The sequence below is a fragment of the Sciurus carolinensis genome, chromosome 16 (assembly GCF_902686445.1).
Source record: "Sciurus carolinensis chromosome 16, mSciCar1.2, whole genome shotgun sequence".
NCBI classification, from domain to species: Eukaryota; Metazoa; Chordata; class Mammalia; order Rodentia; family Sciuridae; genus Sciurus; species Sciurus carolinensis.
The window spans coordinates 53,255,099-53,268,361 of record NC_062228.1 but is presented as its reverse complement, the minus strand read 5'-3'; the positions used below and the strand labels follow the sequence as shown (position 1 = coordinate 53,268,361).

Below are 13,263 nucleotides of genomic sequence, written 5' to 3'. Positions count from 1 at the left end.
GTTGCTTTATAACTTTTTCATTTTCAGCGAAGCGTGTTCTCTAAAGGATTCTTCTTCTGCCGGCACCTAGAGGTCGCTACAGTTTTCTACATCGCCATGTACTCTCTTGCCACACGCGTCTCTCTGTTTACTTTTCCCCGGGAACATAAAACATGATTCTAAAAGATGAACATTTCATCTACATAGTTCTAGAATGTTTACAATTTGGGGATTTGGATTTTTCTCCTTCATTGGCTCATTTGCTCACTTGTTTATCGAAACGTGCATGCACTGATTAGTCAAATATTCACTCGTTCATTCGTTCGTTCATTCATTCATTCATTCATTCATTCAGAAAGCGTTCCTTGAATAGCTGTTTGGGGGCCAGCCTTTTATCCGGGTGGTGCCGGGGACACGATGGAGATGACAGCCCTAGCCCTGACTTCATGGTGCAGCCCGTCCGGTGCGTCAGACAAACATGAAACAATCGTGTAATTGCACATTTAATGAACAACTGCAAAGGGGATAACTACCGGGAAAGGCAGAGAACGCGAGGGCCTCTAACAGGGAGCCCTCCCCTGGGGAGGCGGCAGGCACTTAGAACGAAGGATTAGCTAACAAGGGGAAGTGGTTTAGGTCAGGGATCAGTCAGGGATCAGGGTGGCCCCAGTACCCGCCTAGGGGGATGGGAACAGCCATACCTTCACTGTGCACGTGGCATGCACAAGCTCCCTGACTGGCCAGGACAAGCCCATTCTGCAGATAAGAACATTAAGTCCCAGGCAATTGAAACCTCTTTTCCAAGATCAGGTCACTACACCCACACCCAGCTTTGGTAGGCCCTGTGCTATTTACTACTGCCCTGTATTGTACTTCCCAAGCTAGCTGCTGGACAAGTCCCATCCCTTCTGCCTCCTAAATGTCTCTTAAATCCTTCCTCTTCTCCAAGTCCAACCCCCTGTCCTGTTCCAAGCTGGCCTTCTCGGTCTTCCTCCTCTCTCTTCCAGCCTCTCTTTTGTTTGGGGGAGGGGGGTACCAGGTATTGAATCCAGGGGTGTGCTTAACCACTGAACCCTGGGGTCTCAGTGACTTGCTTACTTGCTTAGGGACTTAGGGACTTGCTAAATTGCTGCTGCGTCTGGCTTTGAACTTTTGATCAGGCTCCTGAGCCACTAGAATTACAGGCATGCACCACCCCAGCCCAGCTCCCCTCATATATACATATACATATACATATATATATTTACATACCTATAATAAATGTGTGTACATTTATATGAATATTTAATTTTTAGTTGTAATTTTAGTTGTCAGTGGACCTTTATTTTATTTTTTAATTACCTTTATTTTATTCATTTGTTTATATGCAGTGCTGAGAATTGAACCCAGGGCCTCACACATGCTAGGCAAGCACTCTGCCACTAAGCCACAAGCCCAGGCCACCCCACGTCACTCTTAATCTGGTGACTGGAGGAATCAACCTAAAGCTCAAAACCTGCCACGGCTCCCTAAGGTCCTCAAGATCTAAACTCTGTAGCTTAGAAATTAAATTGCCTGAAGAGACTGGAACCTGTCAATCTCTCTCTCTCCACCTTTTGCTCCGGACACCCTGAACCCCCAGCTCCCTCAATATATGAAGCCCTCTCCCCACCAGCAGATCTTCGCGCCTGCTGTTGTTTGGCCTCAGTCTTCTTCCGTTCCCTTCTATACTTTCCCCTTATGCTCTAGGACTCAGCTCTGCTGCCGCCTCCTCCAAGAAGTCTTGCTGGGCTCCTTTAGCCTCAAAGGCTCCCCCAGCCCTATTTACTTTGTGTTGTCCCTGATTGGGGACTGGTCTGTGTCCCCCACTGGACTATGAGTCTTAGGAGGCCAGGGTCTGGGGCTCAGTCTCTGCAGTATCCCTAGGGTAGGTGCTTATCACATGTAAAAAAATATTTTTTAAATTAATTAAGATTAATTCCAGCCTGGTCCAGGGGTGCACACCCATAATCCCAGCGACTTAAGGGGCTGAGGCAGGAGGACTGCAAGTTGCAGGTCAACCAGGGCAACTTAGCACAACTGTATCTCAAAATAAAAAATAGGGCTGGGGCTGTAGTTCAGTGTTAGAGCGCTTGCCTAGCATGTGTGAGGCACTGAGTTTGATCCTTAGCACCACATAAAAATAAGCAAAATGAAGGCATTCTGTCCATCTATAACTACAAAAGATTTTTATTTAAAAAAAATAAAATATAAAAAGGACTGGGATGTGGGGATAGCCCCTGGGTTCAAGCCTCATTAGTTATACAAAAAAAATTCTCCTGTTTATTCATTTACTAAGAAATTTAAGCCTGACTCGGTGGTGGGAGGATTGCAAGTTCAAAGCCAGCCTCAGCAACTTAGGGAGGCCCTCGATAACTTAGTGAGATCCTGTCTCAAAATAAAAACCAAAAAGATCTGGAGATGTGGCTGACTTAAGCGCCTGGGTTCAATCCCTGGTACCAAAAATAAACAAAGAAACAACAAAAAAATTCAAATGACCCCACCAACCACTCCATTCCTAGATTACTTGTTGCCATGCGATAAGAGAGGCCTAGGAATCTGCAGTGGGGATGGCTCCGCTGTATTTTGGAAAAGACAAAGTGACTTTTTTTTTTTTTTTTTAGTTAGTTCTGGGTCCAGCTCAATATGTTCATAACACAAAAGAATTGGTCACACAAACAAAGGACACTCATCTTGAATGCAAGACATCCAAGATTTTGTAGTTTATATAATTCTGTGGTCTCTGTTCACAGCCTGAATGGTCTCCATTTGTTGGAAGTTCAGATTTCTAAAACCTCTCCTATGGAAGGTTTTACCCCCTTAACTTTTGCTTAAGCCATTGGACATTCAAGTTTCAGTTTAAATTTCTCCGTCACTGGGACACCTCTGAAACCCATCAGCACCCCACAGCTAATATTCTGCCTCCTTACTAGGAGGCACGGTCTGTGTGCATGGGAAGGCCTCCTGACTGTCTAGCCTCCTTCTATCCTGCTGTAGAGTTCCTGTGTGTGTTTGTGGGTGTGCATAGTCTTCCTAGCAATCTAACCTTACTTTCTCCTGCTGAAAGGAAGCCAGATAATGAATGCCAAGAGAAAATAGACACAGAGGCCTGGTGCGTGCATTTTTAAGAGCTTTTTATTGGCGACAGTGCAGAACCAAGGGGGGAGGGGAGCAGTCCAATGCCAGCCTGCCCCAGCCCCCCGGGTCAGGTGCAAAATACAAAAGAATCACAAATACAGCATGGAGTGGGGTTTGGGGAGTCAATAAATTGTGATTGGCAGGGGCAGGCCCCGCACAAAGTCTCACACTCGCACCCAGAATTCTCAACGATGAGGCTCTAGAGCTCGTACAAATCTCCCATCCTTCAACTTACTCACAAATATAAAATCTCATGTCCCCAACAAACCCAGAGTCAGCAGACAGCTGGAGGATCAGGGACAGTCAGAAAGAAGACAGGTGGACATGGCCAGAGAAAAAACAGGCGGAGAAGAGACACTCTGGAAGACAGTCAGGGACTGTCAGAACAGCTGGAGGGGCCTAGACAATGAGAAGAGAGACAGTCTGATAGAGACAGCCAGAGACGGACTGATTCGAAGTTTCCAGAAGCAGTTTCCAACTCCACTGCACGCTTTTAAATGCAGAAGCGCTCACACACTCACACGCGCGCACACACACACACCCATATATAATATATTTATTTATACATAATAGATATAAGTGCCTTTCGGAAACCAGGAAAGGGATAAATAGCTCGGGAGGGTCTGGGCCGGGCGTGGAATGTGTGGTCCATGCAGCACGGAGGGGGCGGGACCCACCCCCCATATTAAAAAATATAAATCTGCCTCCGGGTGAAATTCCCGGGAGGTGAAGCACAAGGACAGGCGGGGTGGGACAGCCAGACCCAGATTCGGGCTGGAGGGGCGGGGGCGGGATGGTGGGAGCCCAGCCCCTCCGAGTTCGCTAGTCCCAAAATATTGGGGGTCGGGGGCCAAAGCCTCAGCCCTTAAAACTTCTCCGGAGACTGCCGAGCCCCTCGCTCCCTCTCTAGAGAGGACGGGGCGCCGAGGGCAGGGAGAAGTTGGCGTCCTAGGCGGGGAAGGAGGCAGGGCCTTAAAGAAAAAGGCCAGGGCTCGGCCCAGGGTCCTAAGGGGAGAGAGGCCGGGGGCACAGATCACTGTCCCGCCTCGAGTCTGTCGCCCCTTTGGATCTAACTCATTGTCCGGGGGCAGGAGACGGTGGGGAAGGGGAGACCGAAGGAAGGCTTTGGGGAGCGGGGGTCGCCCACCCGGCCCACCCGCCATCGGCGGCTCATTCACAGTATAAAGCACTCCAGCAGGACGGCGGCGCAGCGCCCCCTGCTGCCTGAACCCAGAGAGGCCCAACAAGGACGGCAGGGCGGCGGAGGGGCTGGCATAATACTGCAGTCGGAAAGGAGGGCGGGCGGCGATGAGGTGGGGGCCTAGGAAGCGGGAGGGGCCCATCCCGGCCGGTTCTGCCCGGAGGGAGCGGCTGATGGCGGGGAGAAGTTCACATTTCAGAACAGGTCTGCAGGGGAAGCAGGTCTTCAGAGGGGCCATCGGCTGCCCTCTGGGGGGCTCAAATCTGCCCAGAGGAGGCTCTAACCTCATGGAAACGTGGGATAGATAAGCCAAGGTCGGGTGCCGGGGGAGCCGGTCTGGTCAGCCCCCGAGGGAGGGCGTGGGAGGGTGGCCTGTCCTCCTTGGGCCTCTCTGCGCGCTCCCGCCCCGCCTCCAGCCCCCGCCCTCCCCGCACGCACCCTTTCCCGCGCCCCACGCCCACCCATCCCCAGAGGTTGGATTGAAGTGAGAGGACCAACAGGTATCTGGGGTATCCATTCCCTTCCCACCCCCTGTCCCCAAAGTCACCAGCTCTCCAGCCTCGCCGGGGCACAGAAACAAGAGGCCCGCACAAAACACAAGGAGGTCCTCCTGTCCGATGGCAGTGGCGGCAGAGGGTCAGACAGAAGAGTCAGGGAGGTCACACACCCTCTGTCTCTTCCCCTCTCTCCTCCTCGTCCAAATCTCTCTCCCTTGTGTGATTGTTTGTTTTGTGTGTCTAAAGAGTTCACAGAGCAAGAAGGGAGGGCGAGTTCAGGGGGTCGGAAGGCTGGTCACTGCCGCTGGTGCGTTGGGCGCCGGCGAACGCGGAGACTTCCGGGCAGGTGAGGACAAACGAGGAAGTGTACGAAGGGTTAACAACGGGGAAAGGGTCGCCGAGGACTTGAACTTCACTGTGTGTAAAGAGAGAAGCCGTCAGGTTGGGGGGTGCGTCTTGGCTGGTCTGGAAGGGCAGGGGCGGTGGTGGCGGGGGCGGCAGCAGCCAGCTGTAACCATCTTCCTTAGCGGATGCTGACCCCGGCAAATCTCTCACCTCCGCCAGGGGGCCGGGCCCGGGCCCCTCTTCGTAGGGGATCTTGCAACCCGGTTTGTGGGCCACCAGCACAAACTCCAGACGTTCCTTCTCCTTTTGGAGCTCGGCGATCTCCGACTCCAGTTCTGCCTTTTCTTCCTCCAGCTGATCTGTCTCCTGAGGCCCCGAAGCCAGGTCAGAGGAGAGAAGGAGAAATGAGCAAAGGTCCATCAGTGACTAGCGAAGGTGGCTCCTGGCTCCCCCTAGACTTGCTGCTGAGCTGGAAGCTGCAGCTCCGAACCCAAAGGAAACGCCCCTGAGATTGGAGTCCCAGTATGCTGGAGGACTTGCCTCCTGCAAGTCTCAGTTTCCCCATCTGTCCAGTGGATGGCTGGGAAGGAGACCAGGTGCACATGGAAGTCTCTGGTGTGCAGGAAGTACTCAGAGGTTTGTTGAGTGAATAAACAATTGTCATGGGTTTTCAATGTCATCCCTGCTGTTTTTCCTCCAGCTCCCAGGGAAGAGATCCAGTAGGGAAGTAGAGAATTTCCCTGGCTTTCTCAAGGTGTAGCAGACCACACAGTAGGCATAAAGTAGGGAACTCTTAGGCTGAGATAGGGCATAGAGAGGAGGGGGTTTGGGTGAATGCCACCAGCCCAAGTTCTGGAGAACTGTGGGTAGCTGGGGCAGAAGATGGGGATTTGACATATGGTAAGATAATTACTTTCACAGACTCTCCCAGAATGTTCAAAGTAAAAGGGGCCCGGAAGATCTGTTGAGGGGTTGAAGAGAAAGGAGAAACTGAGGCAAAAATATTTTGCATGCCCATGACCAAATGTAGAAATGACTGGAGCTCCCCTCTAGGTGGGAAGGCCAGGAGAATGGTGCACGAGGAGTGGCCAGGAGTGGACACAAGTATGCAGGGAACTGTGTGTGCCAGGGCCACCCCACCTGGTCCCACTGTCCCTAGACCCATGTTTTCATCCCAGCATGAGGCACTGCTGGAGGTAGGGGATAGAGAACAGGGAGAGAGCCCCTCAGCACACCCTCACCCTGGCCAGGTACCATCCTTACCGCCTGCAGCCGGTCAGTCAGCTCCCTCCTTCGGTTCCTACATTTAGCTGCTGCCAACTTATTCCGTTCTCGGCGAACCCTTCGCTTCTCCTCTTCCTCTGGGGTAAGCTAAGTAGGGGAGATACAGGCCATGAGGTTTGGGGACACAGCACACTTTCTCCATCCATGCCAAACCTCCTCTTCTTCCAGAACCCCCAAGAGCCAAAACAGGACCCTCTACTACAGCAGGAATGACAGGGTTTCTGCAGCCTTAAGACCTTAGCAGACCCCTACCCGACAGTGCCAAAGTTCCTGCATCTCTCACTTTCTCCCCCAGCAGGCCAACTTCTGATGCCCCATGCTCACCGTCTCCTCTCGGGGTCTCCTAGGCCGGGCTCGGGCTGGGCGGACAGGCCCAGGTCCGCTTGTAGTTCCGCTGGTTGAAGGCCCGCCACTGCCACTAGCTCCGCCACTGCTGTAGCCACTCATGCCTGGTGTGGAGTAGCTGGTTCCTGGCATGTCGTAGGGGTCTACTGCCGGGGGCTGGGAGGTCAGTGGCTGCCCCTGGGACTGGGCCATGGAAGAGATGAGGGTGGGTTGCACGAGCCACTGGAGGTCCTGGCTGGTTGTGATCGCGGTGACCGTGGGCACGAAGGAACCGGGCATTTCCCCCAGACCGGCGCACTCCTACGGGGTGACACATACACACACAGGCGTAGACACACAAACAAAGACACCGACACACACACACCCAACACACATAACACACACCGACCCCGTGAGTGAGCACAGGGTGAGCGGGTGTGGATGTGTGTGTCACAGGCAAAAAGCCACAACACCCACCCTTCCACTACACCGTGACGCAGTGGTTAATGAGAGGATTTCTGCTCAACTGGCTTCTACCTCCTCCTTCTTCCTCGGGGAAAGGTTGCACAGTTCCAGCGGGTGGTGAATCACACCCCGGGTTGGTGACTCTTAGGTGTGGGGGGTGGGGAGGAGGCTGGACACAGCCGGGTGACAGAACCACCGGGACGGAGCCACAGCCACACACACAGCCACAACACCCCACCCCCACCCCAGAGGCAAGGGGAGGGAGAGGGAGAGGCCTTAGACCAAGCCTTCCTCTACACACACACATACACACACCCCTCTGTGCGAGGTCTCGGGAAGGGGCGTGGATCCCAGTTAAAAGGGTGTTGGGGGATAGGCCTAGGAGTTGAGAGCATCGTTTCAAGTAACTGCCTCTCCCCAGTGAGACCGTGACAAGTGACAGGTTAAGGTAGACGGACAGGTAAAGAAAAGTGACAATCGGGCTCCTTCGGATTGTCGCGGAGGGGGGATGGTGTAGGACCCGCGCCCCCAAGCCCTAGAAGCGCTCATCGCCCCCCAACCCGCAAGTGGAATCCTGGAATTGCTCTTTAGGCTGAACTACTCTCCCGGGGGGCGTGGTGAGGGACGGGCTGGCTCGCCGGCCAATCAGCGCCCTGGGAACTCAGAGGGGGCGGAGCTCCTGGAGACCACCTGGCTGGTTTCCCTCTCGCTAGCGGTTCTAGTCCTGTCTTCAGACACACCAGATGAACCGGGCGTCCGGAGCAGAAGGAATAAAAGGGTTTCTCCGTGTGCCTGGAGAAGAAGGTGACGGCCACTAGATATCCCGAAAAAATGCCGGCACACAAACAGACATCTCCTGCTCCTGAGAGCCGAGGGGCCAGGCCCCCGGAAGGTCCTCTGAGACCCATAGGATCACAAAGAAGTCACTCTCGTCGCGTCAGGAGTCCCCTCGCTCTCTTCCTAGAGTTCCATAAGAGACCCAAGCGCCGAGGAACCACGGGTTCCGGGGACAGAGAGGGGGAAGGGAACTGAGCCCTACAAATAAGAAGGGAAAGTTGATTGGCCAAAGCCCGCGCAGCGGCGACCAATCAGAACGCCAGGCTGCCCCCTCCCTTAGCAACGTGGCCTCGGCGTTCCAAAATAGAACGCTCCCGGGACGTCAGGGGCGGGGCGGACGAAGGGGGCGCCGCGCGCCGTGCGTGCCCCGCGTCAGACGGAGGATTCCAGCGCGTCAGCCGTTACGCACGGGTCCCCCGTTACGTATCAGCGCAGGAGGCGGAGGCAGCGCGGCTGAGGGTTCGAGGCCCGCTTTCCCGCTGGGTGGAGGGCGACCCGGTGCTAGAATCGCCACTCGGAAGGAGAAAGAGAGAGGAAGAAGCTACTAGTAGCTTCCCGAGATTTCCCCCATCTGTCTAACTCGGCTAGCTTCAGGTTGGGGATCTAAGCCGCGGACTGTCCGGAGCCGGCTAAAAGTTCTGCGCTCTGCTGCGGTATACACGTTGCACTGAGCGGAGCATTCCCCCCTCCCAACACACACATACACACACAAAGCTTGCCCAGCTGCAGTCCCTCTCCGCGCTCCGCGCATAGGACCGATTGCAAACATCTCCCGATTCTTTGCAGTTTGCAAAGTGCGCCTTCCACATCCTGGGTTTTAGCGCGGCTTTGATGGGTGGCGGGTGTTCTCATCACCCTAAACTTAAAATATAAGACCTACAAAACAGTACCTCTATCATCTAGAACTTACCTGGGAGGCGGCGGCGGCGGGTGGACTGCCGAAGGAGTCCACCGAAGACAGATACTGAGACTCGGCGGAGGGTGAAGAGCTGCACCGGGAACCGGAGTCGTAGTCTCCGGGAAAAGCCTGAAACATTTCCCTGGGCACAGGGGGGGCCCTGTGACCACGCTGAGGTCGCCGGGAAGCCAAGGCTATGACCGGGTGGATAAGTAAGGTGCGAGTCCTGGGTGAGCCGAGGGCGTCCCCAAAGTAAGCTTGTTCGGTGAAGCTCCGGGAGGGCCTTCGTCCTGCTCCAACAGTGACAAACTTTCTGTGCAGTCTTTCTGAAGTGTCCAGACCCCTACGGATGCCGCTGGACCTCCCGAAAGTTCAGGTTCCGTAGGACGCAGAAACAAGCGGGGATCGCTCCCCCAGAAGCCGAAAGCGCTGTCCGCTGTTACAGAATTCGCTTCGGGTGCGGTCTCTTCCACGCGTCCGGCGGGTCTCACGGGGGGAGGGGAGTAATAAGACGAAAAAAGTCGCTCCTCCAAAATACACGAAGAAATATCTAGAAGAATTCTTCCAAAACTTTCTTTCCGGAAAAAATAATAAATTTCACGATCCTCAAGAAGAAGAACCACAATAATCAACTCCCCAAGTCCCGGCTCCGCGTGTCCCTGCCGTGGCGGTAGCTCTCAGTCTTATGAATGAAACCCAGAACCGCCAGCCTGTATTTATATGCCCGGGACCCGCCCCCTTGCTTACGTCACCCGCCCCGCGCTCCGCAAACTTCCCAAAATCTTAGTCCGGGTTAAACAGAGTCTTGCGCTGTTCATCAAGGGGTCTTCCTTAGGTTCTATTTGGTCACCTGTATGACCCTTGCAACCTCTGGGGTCTCGGGGGCTACGTTCCGGCCCACTCGGCAGGAGGAGATCCCGGCCCCGCCTCCCCGGAGTTCCTGTGACGCAATTAGCCATATAAGGAGCTCGGCCGGCGAGGCCGAGTGTTTGTTTGGTATCCTAGCAATGACGTCAGAGGGAATCCCTCGCTCGTTCTCGGCGCGCACCCCGTGTGCCTGCGGAACCCGCCCGCGCCTGCGCAGTGCTAAGCCGCCCCGGGGGCTGGTATTAATAGGCGCTTAAATTGTCCGGGGAAGGGCCCTGCTGACCCTGGTGTGGGAGGCCCCCAACTTGAGGGTCTTCTTTAACTTCTGGCGCCCCCAGCCGCCCTTCTGCCGCTGGTGCAGCGCCCCCAATCGAGAGGAAGAGCAGATCTCCAAAAGGAGACCCTAATTAGTGTGGTGCAGCCACGTAGGCGGGGAAACTGAGTCCGGAGCGGGATTGCAAGGGCTGTGATGCTCCAGGTGAAAGTGGAGGTGGGGTTCGAGTCTTCAGGCTAGTCTCAGCTTCTGCCTTGGCTCGCTGAGCTTGGAAAATGTTTCCCCTCTCTTGACCTTCAGCTTCACTTTTCCCAGCAGAGCGAAGGATGTGTATTTTGGACCCGGCTGGCCTCGCGGTCCCGCTCTTGGGAGGCATGCAGGTTTGGAGGAGATAAGAACGATAGGGGGCGAAGCCCCTGAGTGATGGTGTTGGTGGCCTCTCCTGCCTGCTTTATAGACTTATCAAGAGACAGCAAAAATGAGTGGGCGTGAAAATAATAATAATAATAATAATAATAATAATAATAGACATATTTAGCGCTTAGCAAGAACCAGATCCTAGACTAAATCTTCCAATACTGGATGTATAATCCTTAAAACAACTTTGGGAGTTAAGGGAGAAAAAAAAACTTCATTCATTTTATAAAAACAGGAAAATGATACTTGTAGACATCAAGTGATTTGCCTAAGATCCCATTGCAAGAAATTTATTAATGTAGGTACCAGGGGTGAACCCAGGGGTGCTTAATCACTGAACCACATCCTCCGCCTTTTTTTTGGAGGAGGGTGTTACCGGGAATTGAACTCAGCGGCACTCAACCACTGAGCCACACACATCCCCAGCCCTTTTTGTATTTTATTTAGCCACAGGGTCTCACTGAGTTGCCTAGCACCTCACTTTTGCTGAGGCTGGCTTTGAACTCATGTCATCCTGCCTCAGCCTCCCAAGCTGCTGGAATTTACAGGTGTGAACTACCGCCCCCAGCTCCTCCGACTTTTTTATTTTGAGACAGTCTGGCTAAATTTTGCTTAGGGCCTCCATAAGTTGCTGAGGCTGGCTTTGATCTTGTGATCCTCCTGTCTCAGCCTCCTGAGTCACTAAGATTACAGGCCTGAGTCACTGCACCTGACTGCATTGCAAGAAATTCAAACCTAGAATTGTCAAATTCTGGAGTGCCTACCCTTGTTTTTGAGACAGGGTCTCCACTATGTTGCCCAGACTGGCCTTGAACTCCTATACTCAACAGATCTTCCTGCCCTACTCTCCCCAATAGCTGGGATTATAGGTGTAAACCACAGCCCAGGGGGGACCTACTGAGAACTACGACTCTTTCAATTTCCTCCCTGATTTCTGTGACCTGCCTGACTGGGTGAAACACCCTGAAAAACCTGTGTCCAGGGATTGTGTAAATGATATTCGTGTCATAGTAGCTTACTTTTGTGGGGCGTTTATAAACTTTGCAATCAGCTGGAACTGCTCATGGTGTGCAACTTTGGCTCAGAGTTATAAAGCAACTTACCTGGGGCAGCCCAGTTAACAAACAGGGTTCAAGAGTCTAACTAAAGTATTTCTGATACCACAGTCCCCAACTCTGAAGCACCACTGAGAAATGAGCCCCCAGCTGCTGCACAAGCCCCAGAGACCCCCGCACTCCCAGTGTATGGCCTGGCCCAGCCCTGGGCACAGATGGAGAAGCGCCTTAAATATGTTGACTCTGTAGTCCCAGAGAGGGGGAGGGCTTGTCTGTGGGTCACACAGCAGTTTTGAGGCCAAACAGGAGGAGGGAGTGGCGCCTGTTCCCCAGGAGAGCCTAATTCCCTGCCGTCAGAGTGGTGAGGGGACGGGAGCTCTGGAAGCCTAGACTGACATGGGTGGTGGCGATAAGGGGTGGTTGAGATTTCCAGACACAAGCCTAGCCTCACCTGGTTCCCCCACGCCCCCTCTGTCTGCTGCCAGGACTAGATGACACAGCAGCCACCAGCAGGCAATGACTCGGCACTGGCATCAGACAGGGAGTGACCCCTCAGTCTCCTGTCCCAAGCCCCTCAGCTCCTGTTCCATGGAATAAAGGAGACACAAGTTCGCACCATGGCCGCCCAAGACCTTCACACACAGCACAGGTGGCACCCAGCATCCACAAAGCCGTCGTGTGCATTCAGGATCCACAGGGCCACACTCGGGCACTCGGACATCTGCCCCCGAGCAGCCGCACACACAACCACAGACACTGCCTCACAGGCACACCTGCCTGCAGACACACGCCGTCACACGGCTACAAACACAGGACACGCGTCCACACACACAGGAGACAAATTCAGATGACAGGGACAGGGATGGGGACGGACCCCACACACACAGGAACTGCTAAACCTTAATGCACACACACACCACCTGCAACAGTCGGAGATCACGGTCGGCAGACACACAAACATTCAGGCCAAGAGCTACGCCTCCCGAACAGGGCACCGTGGCACTTGCCTGTAATCCCAGACTTGGGAGACTAAAGCAGAAGGCTCTCAAGTTCAAGGTCAAGATAAAAAATAAAAAGGGCTGGGGACATGGGTCATGGCTTAAATGGCCCTGGGTTCAATCCCCATCCCCACCCCCACCCCACAAAAAAAATATATACACATCTGGCAGAAACACCTTCGGTTCAACAATAACGAGCAAATTCTTCACAAGTGCTTTTATTTACTATCTTAATTCTCATAACACCAATAAGAGGGAAGAACTAAAATTTATAAGCAAGGAAACAAAAGCCCAGAGAGGTGAGGTCACTGACCTGGGGTCACACAGCAAGTGCCTGGCAGAGGTGGGCTGAGCATGCAGGGTGTGGGGCTTCAGAGCCTGTGCTTTGCACAACCGTTCACACTGAGATGTAGAATTGGGGTGGGGGGTGGTTTACCTGCATCACACTCACACACTCACACAGACACTGGGCATTTACGTCCGCCCCTCAAAAACCTAGAGCCAGGTGGCCTCAGCTCACACTCTGGCTCTACCACTTCACATCTGGGTGAACTTGAGCTGGTGACATCTGGAGACTGTTTCCCTATCTGGGAAAGGAAGACAGAAACAGTCCCCAGTTTATGGGGTGGGTGGGGGATTCCATGAGGTTTCTGGCATAGTGCAGAT

At 53.7% G+C, this 13,263-nt stretch overlaps 1 protein-coding gene across 2 annotated transcripts; it reads right to left on the bottom strand.

Annotated features, from left to right (window-relative positions):
- Positions 1–3,114: 3,114 nt before the first annotated feature.
- On the bottom strand, positions 3,115–9,682 carry Fosb (FosB proto-oncogene, AP-1 transcription factor subunit). Of its 2 annotated transcripts, XM_047529401.1 has the most exons (5): positions 8,999–9,682; positions 6,787–7,107; positions 6,442–6,549; positions 5,389–5,544; positions 5,107–5,248 (listed from the first exon to the last, which is right to left on the bottom strand). In XM_047529401.1, exons 1-5 carry the CDS (start codon positions 9,122–9,124, stop codon positions 5,246–5,248), a joined length of 714 nt encoding a protein of 237 aa, XP_047385357.1. In that variant the 5' UTR covers positions 9,125–9,682; the 3' UTR covers positions 5,107–5,245. The 2 variants fall into 2 exon arrangements, with proteins under 2 accessions (XP_047385356.1, XP_047385357.1); XM_047529400.1 differs by having other exon boundaries at positions 3,115–5,544.
- Between the last annotated feature and the right edge of the window lie 3,581 nt (positions 9,683–13,263).

Excerpts from the sequence above, each read along its gene's own strand:
- Fosb (XM_047529400.1), bottom strand. The coding sequence starts at position 9,124 with ATGTTTCAGGCTTTTCCCGGAGACTACGACTCCGGTTCCCGGTGCAGC. Across the intron at positions 7,108-8,998 it reads CCGCCGCCGCCGCCTCCCAG|GAGTGCGCCGGTCTGGGGGA; the intron begins GTAAGTTCTAGA and ends GTCACCCCGTAG. Across the intron at positions 6,550-6,786 it reads GGAGACCCCGAGAGGAGACG|CTTACCCCAGAGGAAGAGGA; the intron begins GTGAGCATGGGG and ends TCCCCTACTTAG.